Genomic DNA, 18,054 nt, shown 5'->3' with positions numbered 1-18,054 from the left:
GGGCTCCCTGCTTAGCACAGAGTCTGTTTCCCCTCTCCTTCTGCCACTTTCCCTCTCCCTCTGCCAATCTCTCTGCTTATGCTCTCTGTCAAATTAATGAATAAAATCTTTTTTAAAAAATTTAGTGGGGGGGGCGCCTGGGTGGCTCAGTGGGTTAAGCCTCCGCCTTTGGCTCAGGTCATGATCTCAGGGTCCTGGGATCGAGCCCCACATCGGGCTCTCTGCTCAGCAGGGAGCCTGCTTCCCGCTCTCTCTCTGCCTACTTGTGATTTCTGCCAAATAAATAAATTAAAAAAAAAAAAAATGTAGTAGGGGCGCCTGGATGGCTCAGTGGGTTAAGCCTCTGCCTTTGGCTCAGGTCATGATCTCAGGGTCCTGGGCTCAAGCCCCACATCAGGCCCTCTGCTCAGCAGGGAGCCTGCTTCCCTTCCCCTCTCTCTGCCTGCCTCTCCGACTACTTGCCTATTTGTAATCTCTGTCTGTGAAATAACTAACTAACCAAATAAATAAATAAATAAGTAGTTATGGATAAAGGGGCATGAACCCCATAACATAATCTTGAATAATACATACATAATGTATGTGTGAATAACTACATAGATGATAAGAGAAACAGAAAAAGAAAGAAAATGGAGCAAAATATTAACAATTGTAAGTATGGGTAATGAATATATTATTTTTGTAACCTTTCTATAAATTTGAAGTATCAAAATAAATTATTACCAAAAAAGCTCGAGCGGCTGGGAGGTTCAGTCACTTAAGCATCTGTCTTTGACTTAGGTCAAGATCCCAGGGTCCTGGGATCAAGTCTCCCTGCTGAGCAGGGAGCCTGTTTCTCCCTCTCCTTTTGTCCCCTGCTTGTGCTTGCTCTCTCTCGCTAGTGCCCCCCCAAATAAAGAAAATCTTTAAAAAAAAACGTTAATTGCTCATAAATACACACATATATAGAACAACAGTTAGGTAAAACCATATTATTAAAGGATACTCACATGGAATTGAACATTCCCATTAGGGCAGTAAAACAAAAGCCAATTGCAAACATGGATTTCATTCGGACCTGTAAAGAGACCAGCACATTGTCATTTCACACTAAAAAAAACCACTACTAAGGCACACTCCAAAATTCTGGTTTCACGTCACACTGCACTCCATAGCAATAAGCTACTTATTGGCTAACCCACCCTCCACCTCCAAGCCCTTCTCCTTGTCCCCTTCTGATGAATAGTATTGGGGTGGCCATGGGACCCAGTTCTGGTACCAGTACCGAATGGGACAAAGTTGACCAGTATCCCTTTAGGCCTTTGGCCCATTCTTCCTGCCTGGAATGAAGAACATAATGTCTGAAGATAAAGGATAAAGTACCATCAAATAACCAAACAACCATAATCTAAGAATGGCCAACCTAAGTCTTTAATAACATTACTGAGCTGCTACACCAGCCCAGGACTACCAAACCCTGGCCTTCTTGAACAAATAAAAAAAAAAATCTTTATCTGTTTAAGTCATTGTTATAGTTAGGTATTCTGTTACTTGCAGCTGACTTCTTACTTAATTACAAATGTGGTAAAAGTATAAATAAATAAAAGATCATAACGACGTAAGAGTAACAATCATTATCTCTGGGTGACAGGTTTTTTTTTTTAAGATTTTTTTATTATTAATTTTTTATACAATTTTATTTTTAAGTAATTTCTACACCCTATGTGGGGCTCGAACTCATGACCCTAAGATCAAGAGTCTCATGCTTTTCTGACTGAGCTAACTTGAGCTCCTGGATGACAGGTTTATCAGCAATTTTTCCTCTCTTCTTTCTATAGTTTCCAAATTTGGTCCTATAAACACTTAATAAGTAGGTCAACAGAAAAGCTATTTTCAAAAAGATGCACTTCTAAATTACAGACTTACTCAATAAGAATTGCAAGAAACAGAAGCTAATATAGCAAAGGTCTCTTAGAAAGCAAGGACAACTGTTGCACAGTTCAGATGTCCTGTGATAATCGTAAAGAAATTAAATAGAAAAATTAGTCAAGCCATATAATTAGACTACACATGCCTTAGAAAAACTCTTGAACAAACTCTACTCTTTATAAATGATGACTAATGGGTAATAAAATCATTTCTCTTTACACTTTACGGTATGCCTGACGCGCAGAACAAAAGGCCTCGTGAAGAACAAAGGCAACAAGAAAGGCCGTCTGTGAGGCTCCGGCTCAGAGGCTGCGGGACACAGGTCACCCGAAAACCGAAGATTCGGCAATGACACGAGAGTAAAAGAAAACAGACTACTCCATTCGAAACATGAGGGCTAAGCTAAGCAAAAACTGTGTGAAAGGAACAAATTATGACCCCCGAGACAGCCCGAAAGGTATTCTCTCATTACTGAAATGAAGTTTAAGCCCAGGAGCATATTTTCACTTCCACCTGGCCCAGGAACACCCACGACATTAGTGGGTGAATTTCTGAAAAGGTAAGTACAGTGTATTTAACGCAAATCAGAGTCTTATTCTATAAAACTTGTTGTGGTTTACCACAATATTACACTTCAGACTCTTACCATGGACAGGTCTCTGTTGTTATTTTTCAGTTTCTCTTCCTGCCTCTCTGAAAAGAATTAACAAACTGATTAATATACACAATGCTGAGCGCAAGGCAGATGTCAAAATGTCACTGACTGGTAACTATAAAAGCACTTCTGTCTCAGGATCACTTAGTAATAACATCAGCTAAACAGCTGTGGTACTGTATACTTTATATTTGCAGAAAATGCAAATGCAGCAGAGCACCAAAATATTTTTATTTAAATAAATAAAAATCTTTAAAGATAATTAAAAATTACCTCTGGTATTAAATGTCTTAACTATACATTAAGATACACTTTTATATTATACTGATGGAAAGTGTAAACATAATTATTGTAATTAGGCTTCAAATATGAGTTATTTATCTCTCGTGTTTTTCCCCCTCTTTCAGTTAATTCAAGAGAGCAGAGTCTAAAAGTAAAAGCCAATCAAGACAAATTTAAATTTCAGGTTCTTTCATATTACAGACTAATTACTCTAAAAATAAGCATAGGTTTTTAGTAAAGGGAATTAGAAAGCTAGAAAATTTCACATATATTTTAAGAAAGTTGTTATATACACACAACCCAAAATACTTAACAAAGTCTCAACTGTACATCAATGCCATTATTTGCTGAATCCCATCAATGCAGAGATTTCATTGTTTCCAGAAAGAAACTGAGGTTCCGCGAAGGGGAAGTGACTTGGTAGAGAACCTGTGAGCATTCCGTGGCAGAGCCAGGACAAGACTCCACGTTTCCCAACTCCCAAGCCAGTAATCTCTATGTACCCTCTACTACTGCTTTCTTTGGTCATGATTACCATCACCAGGATTAATTACTTCAACAAACACTGATTATCTACCACATTCCAGGCACTCTTCTGAGCACTGGGGATACACAAATGAACAAAAAACACAAAAATCCCCACCTCACAGGAAGATTACAAAATAAAAATACAATAACCTCTAAAACAAAAATATATACCATTAGAATAAACTGGTGTGAGGGCAAGTAAATTTGGGCAGGTACAGGAAAGGAGGAACAAAGAGGCCTACAGGAGGGCTGGCCTGCAGAGTGGACTGCGGCTTCCCAACAGCACAGAGCGGGACGAAGACATGATCCCTTGCCCTGAACGGCTCCTGTCCAGTTTGTTCTCCAGGGAAGGGAAGAATAGGGGCAGGAGAGAGTGGGATGCTGGAGATGTATGGAACAAAATGAAGAAGAATGAATGGAGCTAAGGTCTATCCTGGTGGGGGGGAGCGCCTTTGCTATCTGGGCAGTCCTCTTACGATGTAACAAGATGTTTTCAAATTGGGGGTTGAGGGCTGGGGTATAAGATGATGAGAAGGTAAATGGGCATAAAACAACTACTGAGGGAAGGGACTACCACTACAAAATAAAAAGGTAGAGGGGATCACTGATGCTAGAGGCCTTGGCATAACCCTGACTCCCTCCTGTCTCACTCAAACACCACATCCTATTAATTATGCCTCGTAAGTATTTTTTGAAGATGTATTTATTTGAGAAAGAGAGAGAGAGAGAGGAGTGTGCACGCTCTGGGGAGTGGGGGGTGGGGGGGGAGGGAGAGGCAATTTCAAGCAGACTCCCTGCTGAGCAAGGAGCCTGATATGGGGCCTGATCCTAGATCAAAGATCATGACCTGAGCCAAAACCAAGAGTTGAACACTTAACTAACTGAGCCCCCCAGGCACCCCACATACCTCATAAATACTTATGAAACCTCCCCCCCCATTACCATGTCCTTAGGATTTCTAACCACTTTACCTATATTGCTTCAAGTCTCCAAGCATCTCACTGCCTCCAAACTTGCTCCCTCAAATTCATCTTCCACAAGGCTGCCCGTCAGATCTACCTAAGACGTAAAACTGACCAAAATTATGATACTCCCCAGCTTAAAATTCTGGCATGGCCTTTCCCCCCTACAAGCTCATGTTCCAGTGTCACTGACAAGTCTGATGTCTATCCCTGCAGCCTCATTTCCAATCCCTCACATGAACTGTACTGCAGAGGTTCCTGCAACACCAAAAAAACGTAAGCTGCTCTTGATGTGAAACTTTTCTCTAGATCCAGTGCCTTTGTCTATGAAGTCCTTTCTACTTGGGCGACCAACTGTCCCAGTTTTTCCAGGATTGTTCCAGTTTTAGCTCTAAAAACCACACATCCCAAGAAACTCCTCAGTCTCGACCAACTGGGATTTCTACCTAGAATATTTTATTCTGTCCCTAGCCACGCCCTTCCTGGTTAGCTAGTTCTCAACTTTTAAGTCTCAGCTCTCTGTCACCTCCTTTTTAAAATCTTGACTCCTTAGTCAATAATGTTCTACAGAATTTCCTTTTCCTTTTTTAGATTTTATTTATTTGAGAGAGAGAGAGCATAAGTAGGGGGAGCAGCAGAGGGAGAGGGAGAAGCAGGCTCCCCAGTGAGCAAGAATCTTGATGTGGGGCTCAATTCCAGGACCCTGGGATCATGACAAGAGCCAAAGGCAGACGTTTAACTGACTGAGCCACCCAGGCACCCCTATAGAGTTTTCTATAATTATGAAGATATTCTCTATCTGGGCTGGCAATAAAGTAGTCACTAATTACATGTGGCTCCCGAGCAAATAAAATATGGCCATTGTGACTGAGGAACTAAAATTTTTACTTCATTTAACTTTAATTAATTTAAAAAGCCAAATATAGCTAATGACTGCTTTACTGAACACTAGATTAGCAGTCCCTTCTTTATGCTTCCAGAATATTTTATGCATATCTTTACCATTATACTGAGTTTATACATTCTCTTGTAAAGATCTATCTACCCATCAACCCAACCAGATGGCAGGTTCCTGGAGAACAAGGAATCCTATGCCTTCTTCATCTCTGTAACCTCAGTAACTGGCATGTACTTAGTTGCTCAATATTGTGGTATGTGCTCAATATTATTTCATGAAGGATTCAGCAACATAATAAAACCTGATATGAAGATACAGCATACCAAAAATCCTTTTCTAGGGAAAGAAGTCCTTTTGGGGGGGTCAGGGCGAAGGGGTAGCCCTTTATGATGAAGCTGATAGCCCGAACAAATTTGCACAAAGAGCCTAAAAGCTGAGAGCAAACTGAGGTGACATAGTTTTTCTGAAGCTAAGTCCACAGAGAAACAATAACCGTTAAGGTTATTGTTACCAGGGTAAACAATGTGTATACGGCTTAATAATAGAGCCATACAGGATTACGCTACACACCAACACTATTAAGGTTCCTGAAGAGTCTTCAATTCAAATTGTTACTAAATACCTACCATATACAAAGCAGTTTTAGTCGGTTTCAAATAATTAAAAAATAGGTTTATATTCCCTTGGTTTTGGAGGAGGTGACAGATACAAGTATCTTCGATGCTTGCTTTCACACCTACCCATCTCTGATAAATCCAGGGCACGGCACTATCAGCTGCACAGGACTGAGTCAGATGGGACAGCAGAAGCCGCTAAGACTAGTTCTCAGCACAGGGATTTCACTCATGGACAATTAACAGCTGATTATGTCTGAGGCTCCCTGGAAGGTCTATGTTATATACTCTAGTGACTCCATTTTTCACTAGGGACCATTTCTGACAGAAGAGAACAAAAAGATAGTATATAAAAAGGTAAAGTTGATTTTTAAAAAGATGCTTCTGTAGAGAAAAGGGACAAAAAGAAGAAACAGAATAAAGAAACAACAAACTAAACAAATATACATATATATATATATATTTTTTTTAAGATTTTTATTTATTTATTTTGAGAGAGAGAGAGACAGAGTGAGAGAGAGCATGAGAGGGGAGGTCAGAGGGAGAAGAAGACTCCCCATGGAGCTGGGAGCCCAATGTGGGACTTGATCCCACGATTCTGGGACCATGACCTGAGCCGAAGGCAGTTGCTTAACCAACTGAGCTACGCAGGTGCCCCCAAAACAAATATATTTAACAGGGAAACATCATACATGCAAAATTTCATCTGAAATGAACCTGATCTCTCTGTGGGTAGAAAATGCGAAGATGCCTCAAGAAGCATAAACATAAAAACAAAGAAGTTAAATTCAAATGTCCAGGACAAAAACAAAACAAAAACAATTATTCCTAAGAATAAAATTCTTATGTTCCATTTGGGGTTAGATAAATTTATGAAGACTAGCCTGTCAACACAGTCATGTAATACATGAAGGGCACCTGGGTGGCTCAACTGTTAAGCTTCTCCCTTTGGCTCAGGTCATGATCCCAGGGCCTTAGTATCGAGCCCCATATTGGGCTCTCTGCTCAGCGGGAAGCCTGCTCCTCCCTCTCCAACTCCCCCTGCTCATGTTCCCTCTCTTGTAGTCTCTCTCTCTGTGTCAAATAAATAAATAAAATCTTTGAAAAAAAAAAAGGAGGCTGTATTGTTTGTAGTTATGGGAATCAACTAGTAGCAATGATAGCATCTATTCTGACTACAGAATGAACAGACAGTAGCCAATCCACTATACATTTTAATTTGACAACATTAGGCTGTGTGCAACAAGATAACATAATTTATTTAAGAAAGGAACACTTCCTCATTTACCTTAGTCAATAATAAGTGTCTTTTCTGTCAAAGAATGGAAATCAATATAGGAGGCAACCGGTTGGTCAAATCCAACCAACAGTTTGGGAGATGGTGAACATTTTTAAATAACAGAGAGAAGGTCAAAATAGCAGGTGCCATTCTATAGATTAAAAGAATTAGATATCCCATGGGAGTTCTACATTCTGAGTTGTCTTGAATGAAAACCAATTAATAATATAACCTTGAAATTTCACATAGATTTGGTAATGGAGAGGAAGCAAAATTTAAACTAAATGCCTGAGGCAGTCTTCTTTTATGGAAAATCCAAACAGGATAAAGGCCTAGAGTGAATATATAAATTCAGGGACCAAAATAAATTAAATTTCAAAAATTTCCTCCCATATCTCTAGGTCACGAAGAAAAGAGATATCCATCCCAGCTCTGTCAAGCTTCTGAATGCCTGCCCTCCCTTCCCCAGCCATCTGAGGGTATTGGCTTCCTACCAGAGTCCTTGCTGAGGGCCAGCCTTTCAAAGATTCCCATCACCCCCACCCTGCACTACCGACCTAGCAGGCAGCCAATCCCTGTGCCTTCTCATGACCCATGGTGTAAAGAGACGAGCTGAGCCAACCAGATTCCTTCACTCAGAAATTTAAACCAGAAAACCAGGAATAGTAAATCAATTAACTGTGGGAGTAGAAACAGAAAAATTATAATATAGCACTGGCTCTCAAACTTCAGTTTGTCTAAGAAAATCTGGGAAGCCTGTTAAAAACAGCAGACTCCTTGGTCCCAGAGATCCTGACTCAGTAGTCTGGGAGGAAGATGCAGAGCTCTTTACTCATACAGTACTGACGCAGGGGGTCTACAGAGCACATCGTGAGTAAGACTGATTTAGGCAGAACCCTAGGACACAAGCCAAAGTTAGGTGTAGGCACAGCCTAAATGCCAGAAAAACACTACAGAGCAAGTGGGAGAAGCTGAACAGAAAGAGAGAGAAGGACATATCAATAATGCAGCCTTGGGGGCACCTGGGGGGCTCAGCTGGTCAAGCAAAGCTCAGGTCTTGATCTCAGGGTCGTGAGACTGAACCCCATATCAGGCTCCATGCTAGGCATGGAGACTGCTTACGAGTCTCCCCCTCTCTAAAAAATAACAATAGTGCAGCCTTAAAAACACTGGAGCCCACTGTCTCACTTCATCTCAGGGCTTGCTATGCCTTCCAGACGGGCTTTAATACAGTTCCTGCCTTCCTGTAACCGACTACTTCAGTGTTTTCTGAGTTTGGGATCCCATACGTTCGGCAAATAAATCCCCCAATACTTGAGGTATTGGGGGATTTATTATCTATGTAGCCAAAAGAACTAAATAAAATTCATATATCAAAAGTAAATTTGTTTCCCTTCTGTGGGAAATGTAGGGGAAGAGGGAAATGTAAAACAGCCAAAACATCTACCCCTGAAATTAAGAATGGGGAACCTAGGGGGCCCTGCGTGGCTCAGTCAGTTATACGCTGCATCGGGCCCCCTGCTCAGTGGGGATCCTGCTTCTCCCTCTCCCTCTGCCCCTCCCTCCCCATGCTGTCTCTCATATTCTGTCTTTCAGATAAAAATAGATAAAATCTTAAAAAAAAAAAAATAAAAGAATGGGAACATAAGGGGGGCCCTGGTGGCTCAGTCAGTTAAGCGTCTGACTTGATGTCAGCTCAGATCATGATCTCAGGGTCCTGAGATCGAGCCCCACAATGACAAGGTCTGTGCTCAGCAGGGAGCCTGCCTGAGATTCTCTCTCTCCCTCTCCCTCTGCCCCTCCCCTGAGGTGCACACCCTCTCTCTCTCAAATAATAAATGTAACTTTAAAAAAAACTGGTGAACCTAAGGTCTTTAGTTCAAATGTAAGACATTTCAGCCTTTTCTTTTTTTTTTTTTTTTAAAGATTTTATTTATTTATTTGAGAGAGAGAGAGATCACGAGTAGGCAGACAGGCAGGCAGAGCAAGAGGGGAAAGAGGCCCCCTGCTGAGCAGAGAGCCCGATGCGGGGCTCCATCCCAGGAACCTTTGAATTAATGGTTCTACCCAAGACTATGATCAAAGAGCTTCACCTAGTAAAATCAGTGGCATTTTGCTTCTCTGAAATCTTATCATTGTGCTGCGCACCCTCCTCATACTGAAAACTTGCTTTTTTCAGTGCAGCACAGTCACCATCCACAGCACCCCCCAACTACTGTCTGTATTCTTGTAAAGCTCAAGTAGGGACCTGAGGAAAGGGAAAGTAAGGGTTGCACAGTAACAAAACTGTGACAGAGTCAATTCACAGAAATATACTGAATCAGTCGTGTAAAGTTGCCAGAGGTGAACAGCAAATGTGACTCTCTGCTTATCAGCAGCTAGTCCAAAGGGTTCAAGCTAAGTCCACAAAATCAAAGTAAATGAATAATTTATGAGAATCACTGCTTTTCTCCCCCTTCCTTCCTTCCTTTCATTAAGATTTTACTCTTTTTAAGTTATCTCTATACCCAACATGGGGCTCAAACTTTCAACCCCAAGATCAAAGGGTTGCACACTCTACCAACTGAGGCAACCAGTCGCCCCTAACATTGTTTTTCTTGACATTGAAAACTATTAGGAAGTTTCCAAAACTGCTCGTCAAGAGACACTGTGATGTTGTAATGTTCTCAAAAGTATTCCACAGTAGTAGTACAATAAACTGTATCCGGCTGGGTTTTCCACAACGTGCCCAACAGTACAAATGTTAAGGTGAAATGGAGTAGAAGCAATCTTTAGGGAGTCCAAAATAATGCAGTTTAGGTTTATAGATTTCTGATGGTTTGGCTTAATCTCAGAGTAAAATTTACAAATCTAGAGCATGGATAGATTGTCTTTTAAACAACTTCGCATGAACATTACACCTTTTAACTCCTAATAAGACATTGATAACCAACACTTCACAGGTGTTATTTCTCTTAAATTCTGATACTTTTTGGTGAGCAAAAAGTTCAAGGTTGCATTCCATGCTAAAGTTAATTTACATTTTAGACAGTTTGTGTTGTCAACTTAAGGGCAGAGAGCAATCTGCCTTCCATTTTTGTATCTTTCCTATCCTTTGGAGCAAAGCTACTCGATAGAATGATTCTGTGTTCAATGTCTTCACTTCCTCACTGTGCATTCATTTTCTCCTCACCTAGACAACTGGCTTCTGTCCCCCATCACGCCCCTGAAATCATTCTTGCTACATCACTAACAATAACTTTCATTTCCATTTGCCTCTTAGACATTTAACACCTTAGATCCTCTCTATCCTCTGAAGCTCATCCCTCAGCTACGATGGCAAACGCTTTCTGACTTCTCTGGTAATACTTCTGTAGGGTTCCACTTCTGCTCCCTCTGTTTCCTCAGCCCTTTCCTTTTCTTACTTTATATGGTCTCCTCTGTGTGTGAACTCAATTACTACTTGAAAGTATACGATTCTAAAATCTGTTTATAGCCTTTAATCCCTCTGCTAGCTCAGAAACCACATATCCAACTGTGTACCAAGTATTTTCACCTACTGTCACACAGGCATTTCAAATCCAGTACGTTCAAACCTGAAATTATCCTCTCTTTTCTTCCCCATCCCAATTTGCTACTCCTCCAATTTTTCCAAATCAGAAATATGGACTTCTTTGTAGACTCATACCTCTCTCCACTTGCCACATCGAAACAGTCATCAAGTCCTGTTACTCCTACTTCTATTCCATTACCACCGCCTCTACTTAAGTTCAGATTCTTGCCATTTTTGCATCTCAGATTTTTAAAAAGCCTCATGACCTCCTGCCTCCAGAATGATCCCTTCTCCCATTTATCTCCAAACTACTGCCAGAGTTGTCTTCCTTAAAATCTGATGTCAATCTCTGCTTAAATCCTTTAATGGATATGGAAAGATGAAAAGTCTTCTGGATACAAGTTAAACTCATTACCTTAGTTTGATTTATAAAGATCTTCAGGAACAGACTCTACTTATTTCTCTAGCCTCATCTGTCTACACTTTATACATCCCTTCTTTCATCAGTTACACTAAACTATTTATAGCTTCAGGAACATACCTTGCTATGTGATCCCTCTAGAGTTTGGAGATGGCTATCCTTCTGCCTAGGATGAACAGGGCTTAAAATTGGATGTTAAAGTTACAAATGACCAGGGCCAAACCCCTTCTCTACCACTAACTTCATCCCATCTACCACTGAATGACTGACCGAGGGAAAATGACTTAACTCAAGCTTCATGCTTCTCATCTATAAAATGAAGTAACACTCTTCACTACTACATACAACTGAATGTTAAGAGAATCTTAAAACATATAAAGTGTTTACCTCAGTATGTTGCATATGGTAAGTGCTCAATTAATTCTGACTGCTACTTTATTTGTATTTTTAAGTTATTCACATTGCAGCTTCAAGATTCAATGAAAACATTATCTCTTTTTAAAAAAGATTTTATTTATTTATTTGACAGAGAGAGATCACAAGTAGGCAGAGAGGCAGGCAGAGACAGAGAGGAAAAAGCAGGTTCCCTGTTGAGCAGAGAGCTCGATGTGGGGCTTAATCCTAGGACCTGGAGACCATGACCTGAGCCGAAGGCAGAGGCTTAACCCACTGAGCCACCCAGGTGCCCTGAAAACGTTATCTCTTCAAGAAAACCTAATCCCCTAGTTTTGTTTAGATATCCTTTCTCTTTACTTTTTGAAAACTCAGAATATATCTCTACAAACAACCTTACCATACTGCACTGGTTTGTCTTCCCCTCTCTAAACAGACTTTCTAAGAGAATTGTTTCTACCTTGTTTCTCTACGACCCATCAGAGCAACTGACACAGAGAACACATACAGTAGCATGCTGCCGCAGAACTAAATGAGCAGGCCACTTAGAAAACATGGGAAACACTAAATTCAAAAGTTTTGTTCAGAACAGGATAGTGGCATAGTCCAGGCTGGTAGAATTCTTTCCTAGGATATAATGGCAGTGACCTATGCAGAGACATAGTTTCTGAACAAAACACACAGTTTCATATTTTTTTCCTAATTTCAGAGTCAGGAAGCATCACAAAGTACAAATATAAATCATATCTAATCATTTATAAATTGTCTTTTTGGAACAGAATTACATTCTGTAATTAAGCTCTAAATTACACTGAAAAACCAAAAACATATCATTACTTTTCAGACCAGATAAAAATTACTCAGCAGTAAATTTCCTACCCCCTGGAGGATTTCCATCACCAGTCAAATCTCAGTAAGGAAGCCATGGCAACAACACAAGTAACTCAGACTTAACTGGAAATAATCAACACAGATATTAAAAAAAAAAAAAAAAACTTTTACAAATTATGCCAAGAACCCTCGGCCAAATTCAAAGCCACAAATGTCAGCATTGTTCTACTAAAACTAAAATTTCAAAAGCTAAGAGGAAACAGTAGCAACTGCTTGATTTTACCCTCAAAATGGACAAGAGAAAATCAGGTTCGATAATGTATGCAAGTGCTCTCTGTAAACCACAAAATTATACAAACACATGAGTCACCACTGTTATTAACTTTATTATATTTTCATCACCTAAGAATTTTTTTCCAATTTAAAATTTTCCAAATTTCCTAAACTTATTTTTTCTACATTTTGTGTATACCAATAATTTATCTTACCTATTTTCTTTTTTTGTTGTCGACCAGCTGACTCTGTTATTGTTTCCTTCTTCTTTTCCACTGTAAACAGAGCAACACAGTAAAAATTAATTATGTATTATACTAAAGAAATGAAGGCTGCTTTATCACAGTTGAGCCAATGAAAGAAGCTCACAAGAAAGTTACACACTGCCTTTGATTATGGTTATGAGCAAGTTAACTGATCTGCTCCCACACCTGCTGACAGGAGAAGGCAGACACAACAATCTCAGACCAAGACAACAATACTGGAAGCATCATCAACCAAACACTCATAAAGGATTGCATAAGGACACAATAATAATAACTAATGGAACATAATAAAAACTAAAATGGCTTTCAGACCATCAGCTGAGGGTGACTGCCGTAGGTTGAGTCTAAGTACGATTTTCAAATTCTGTTCTCTCAGATAACTATGGTTAATTATAGTACCAGTCTCATACTCACTATAAAAGGTAGGAATTCATTTATTCAGTTATGGTTCCTAAGTAATGAGCGCTGTTCTAGGCAGATGAAAAGATAAATGTGATTCTTGCCCTCTAAAGAGGGCAAATAGTGAGGGCGAATAACTGAGTAACAATTACAATACTGAAAACTGGCAAGACAGACATATGCATTAGGGAAGGGAGATCAACAGAGTCAAAAAGCTAAAACTGGGGCACCTGAATGGCTCAGTCAGTAGAGCATGTGACTCTCGATCTCGGGATTGTGAGTCTGAGCCCCACAGAGGGCACAGAGATTACTTAAACAGACAGAAAAAGCTAAGACCAACTTCTTTGTATGCATTTCAATTAATATGATGATAGAGTAAAAATAACCTTTTAAAGAGAAATAATTAATATATTTGTATTTTACATTTACTATCTTTGATCTATATACCTATCATAGTCCACCTATGAAAGGACCAAGAATAGGAATGTCAAAAATTACCTTTACTTATTTACTTTCTTTGTTTCATATAGTATCTTAGCATACTTCACCAGCAAACAGTACAGTACATGTGTTACTTCTAAAAGTTGCATTAAAGAGAATTGGCAGGTAAGACTTTTTCTCTTGGAACGTTAATTACGCTACCTGAATTCTAAAATTGGTATTACTACTTTAATAAAGAGATGTAAAACTCGATTTGACTCCAATAGTACAAGTGAAACAGTAAGATGCTGACTAAAATAAGCATGTGTGTGTTTGTTTGTGGTTTCAATATATGCACTCATGTCTAAGTACATGTATTCTTTTATGTAAATGAAAAGATAAAGCATGACATATATCTATGGGGAAGAAAGAGATTTAGAGTGAAACTACTAGTATGAGATCATAAAAGGAAATTAAGTCAAATTCTACAAGGTGTTACCAAAATAACAATTTTTTTAAAGATTTTATTTATTTGACAGAGAGAGAGATCACACATAGACAGAGAGACAGGCAGAGAGAGAAAGAGAAGCAGGCTCCCCGCTGAGCAGAGAGCATGATGCGGAGCTCAATCCCAGGACCCCAAGACCATGACCCGAGCCGAAGGCAGAGGCTTAACCCACTGAGCCACCCAGGCACCCCCAAAATAACATTTTAAAAAACGATACGGACAGAGATGCTTGGGTGGCTCAGCCAGTTAAGCGTCTGGCCTTTGGCTCAAGTCATGATCCCAGGATCCTGGGATCAAGTCACGGCACAGGGCCTTGTTGCTCAGTAGTGAGCCTGCTTCTACTTCTGTTTGCCACTCTCCCTGCTTGTACTGTCTCCCTCTCTGACAAATAAATAAAATAAAATAAATAAAAATAAAAAACAAAATGGACAGAAAACATTGAATGTTTTACTCTTTATCATCACTATTAGCCAAAGAAACAAAAAATATTTCTTTCCCTCCCCAGAAGGACCACAACATAACTTAGCACTTCCCCATAAGTGCATAAAAAACAAGAAGGCTAGAGAACAGAAACTAAGATGGTACTGTGAACATTAACCTGGTCTTCTAGGGGACTGGGCTGAGACTAGATCACCATGCTCTAAGGAGACATCTATGGATAAAGCAGGGCCCAGAGTAGAAGATCTGACCCTTCTGAAAGACTAAATAAGCTTTTGAGAGCTAAAGAATGAGCAGGAGTTTGCTAGACCAAAAGAGAAAGGAAAGTTATTCTAGTTAGAAGGAAGAGCAGATGTCTAGACGCACGGCAGAAATAAGGAAGACTAGCCCAGAGGATGGGAAAAGGGCCCGAGCTGCTAGAGAATAGAAAGCAAGGGATACAGGATGTAGTTGCAGGGGAAGAGAAGACGCATCCAACCACACTGGACCTTACAAGCCCCGCCTTTCTCCTAAAAGCAATGGGGAAAAACACAGTATTTTGAGAAGGGCATGTAACATGATAAGATCTGTGTCTTGAAAAAATTACTTGGGCTGCCCTGTAGAGAAGAAATCCGAGTGGCTGCAGGGAGACCAATGAGGAGGCTATCGCAGTAGATCACAGGAAACATGACAGTTTAGACTAGGTGGTGGCGGCAGAACTGGAGGGATGTGGAGAGATCGCAAACTTCCCCAGAGGAGAACAGTAACAGGGCTTGAGGGTGGACTGCACACACAGGGTGAAAGAAGAAAGTATTCAAGTCACCAAGTATTTATTAAACTTTTACTGCGTGCCAGTCACTGTTCTAGGTACAAAGACTATATCAGAACAACAACAAAAACGCTCTCCTGGCGGGGGGAGATAAACAATAAACAGTAACACAATACACAAATAGATCCTGTAATATATTAGAAAGTGACAAAAGTCATGGGGTGGGGAGGGGGGGATGAGAGCGAGGTCTAGGAGACCAGGAGCAGCAGCGGTGGAGATGGGCAGGCTGCAGTTTGAAAAAGGGTGGCCAAGTTAAGGCTCACAGAAGTAAACTTTGAACAAAGATTTGAAGAAGGTATGAGGGTTAACTAAGCAGACATCATAGAGAATATTCCAGGCAGAGGAACAAGCAGTAGAAGACTCTGAGCACTGGAGTGTGGCTGAGGCACAGCAAGGAACTACAGGGTCAGTGTGGTTGAAGCCGAGTGTGTGAGAGGGGAAGAGCATCAGAGCTATAACGGGGGAGGCTCAGCAGGCCACTGAAAGGACTTTGGCTGTTCTTGAGTAAAACTGGGACACCATCACAGGGTTATGAGCAGGAAGGGGACATGATCTAACAGGCTCTAAAAAGGATTATTCTGGGTGCCTGGGTGGTTCAGTTATTGGAGTATCTGACTCTGGATATCAGCTCAGGTCTTGATCTCAGGGTCCTGAGTTCAAGTCCTGCACCGGGTTCCACACTGGATGTGGAACCTACTTTTTTTTTTTTTTTAAGATTTTATTTATTTATTTGTCAGAGAGAGAGAGGGAGAGAGCTAGTGAGCACAGGCAGACAGAGTGGTAGGCAGAGGCAGAGGGAGAAGCAGGCCCCCTGCCAAGCAAGGAGCCTGATGTGGGACTCCATCCCATGCCGCTGGGATCATGACCTGAGCTGAAGGCAGCCGCTTAACGAACTGAGCCACCCAGGAGTCCCTGGAACCTACTTTAAAAAAAAAAAAGAATTATTCTGGCTGTTATCTTGGGAGCGGACTATAGGGAAATAGGAACACTTATTGAAGATTGCTACAATAATACATGCAAAGGATGGAGGTAATTATCAAAGGAAATGATGGAAAATCAGACTCTGGATATGTGTGAAGGCAGCCCAAAAGTATTAGATGCAGAGTGTGACAGAAGACTTAAAGATAATGGCACAAGGATTATGACCTGAGCAAGTAGAGAGATAGACTTGCCATTGACCAAGATCCTGAAAAGTACAAATGAAGCAGTCTTTTTTTTTTTTTTAAAGATTTTATTTATTTATTTGACAGAATGAGAGATCACAAGTAGGAAGAGAGAGAGGAGGAAGCAGGCTCCCTGCTGAGCAACGAGCCCGACGTGGGACTCAAGCCCAGGAACCTGAGACCAGGACCTCAGCCGAAGGCAGAGACTTAACCCACTGAGTCACCCAGGCGCCCCCAAATGAAGCAGTCTTAAGTGAGGATAAAGTATTCAATTTGGACATACTGGGTTTGAAATGTATATTCAACATTACAGTATAACTGACAAATTGATACATGAATCTTTATTTGAGCATAGCTGACACACAATGTTAATTTCAGGAGTACAACATAGTGATTCAACTCCTTACACATTATGCTCACCACAAGTGTAGCTACCATCGCTCACTATACAATGTTATTACCAGGATATCTGGATCTTGCATTAAGGAGAGAGTGCTAGGGATATAAATTTGGGAGCCACTGCCAAATAGAGTACATGACTGAATTCACTAAGAGAGTGAGCGTAGGGTGATAAAATCAAATTTGGGGTGCCCAACAAGAGGCTGAGAAGAGGAACCAGCAAGGAAACAGCAAAAGAATGATGGGCAAGGGGCGTCGGGGTTGCTCCGTCAGTTAAGAGTCTGACTCTTGATTTCGGCTCAGGTCAGAGTGGAGGGATCAAGACCCATCTCAGGCCTTATGCTGGGCATGCAGCCTGCTTAAGATTCTTTCTCGCGCTCCCTCTGCCTTTCCCCAACCCCCCCACTTTCTCTTAAAAAAAAAAAAAGACCTGCAAGGTAAGAGTAAAACCAAGAGAGTGTGGCGTCCTGAAAGCCAAGTGAGAAAGTGTATCAGGGTTTCCGGCTTGCACTATGAGAAGCATGGAGGTCCTATTTGTCAGGTAGAGAAATACCAGAGGAGGATCAGGTTTGTGAAGGTGAAGATAAGGAGCTTGGATTTTAATATGTTGAGGTGACTTATCCACACACGGGGCTTCCATGGCCCCTCACAACTGAATGGGATCTCTTCTTTAGAACCACCACAGCACCTAACTCGTACTTCTCGCGTCCCTGGCTCCACTGCCATGTGTATTATGCATTGTGCATAAAAATATCCAACGCTGCATATACCTCTAAGTAACCAATTCAAATCGGATTCATCTCCGTATTCCCATAAAGCTTTTGCATCAGCTGGTGCGAAAACACTTACTGGAAACATGCATTCCATACACCTGATGGGCTGAACTCTATCTGAAGGATGCTGCCATACTCACGTTTTTTACTCTGTTTTTCCACCTCCGCTTTCAGTCTCTTGTACTTGTCCGTCCTGTAAACCAGGACCCAGGTTATACCTGAAACATCAGAAGCAGCATGCTCACAGAAAAATGTCTGTGAGGGTCACGGCAAACTCACTGGTGGTGATGGCTGGGGAAGGAGG

The 18,054-nt window shown here is 40.9% G+C and overlaps 1 protein-coding gene across 1 annotated transcript in view; it reads right to left on the bottom strand.

The window, feature by feature from the left end:
* TMCO1 (transmembrane and coiled-coil domains 1) overlaps positions 1 to 18,054 on the bottom strand; it is a 43,875-nt gene that overhangs the window by 24,400 nt on the left and 1,421 nt on the right. The window contains exons 2-5 of the mRNA XM_082702303.1: positions 17,891 to 17,968; positions 12,792 to 12,851; positions 2,555 to 2,601; positions 990 to 1,057 (exon numbers count right to left, since the gene is read on the bottom strand). Of these exons, the coding sequence (XP_082558429.1) occupies positions 990 to 1,057; positions 2,555 to 2,601; positions 12,792 to 12,851; positions 17,891 to 17,968 (253 nt within the window). The remainder of the gene's footprint in view (positions 1 to 989; positions 1,058 to 2,554; positions 2,602 to 12,791; positions 12,852 to 17,890; positions 17,969 to 18,054) is intronic.

This window comes from Mustela nivalis, assembly GCF_964662115.1.
Source record: "Mustela nivalis genome assembly, chromosome: 16".
Lineage (NCBI taxonomy): Eukaryota > Metazoa > Chordata > Mammalia > Carnivora > Mustelidae > Mustela > Mustela nivalis.
The sequence above is the reverse complement of the archived record's forward strand: the minus strand, read 5'-3'. Positions and strand labels throughout refer to the sequence as shown.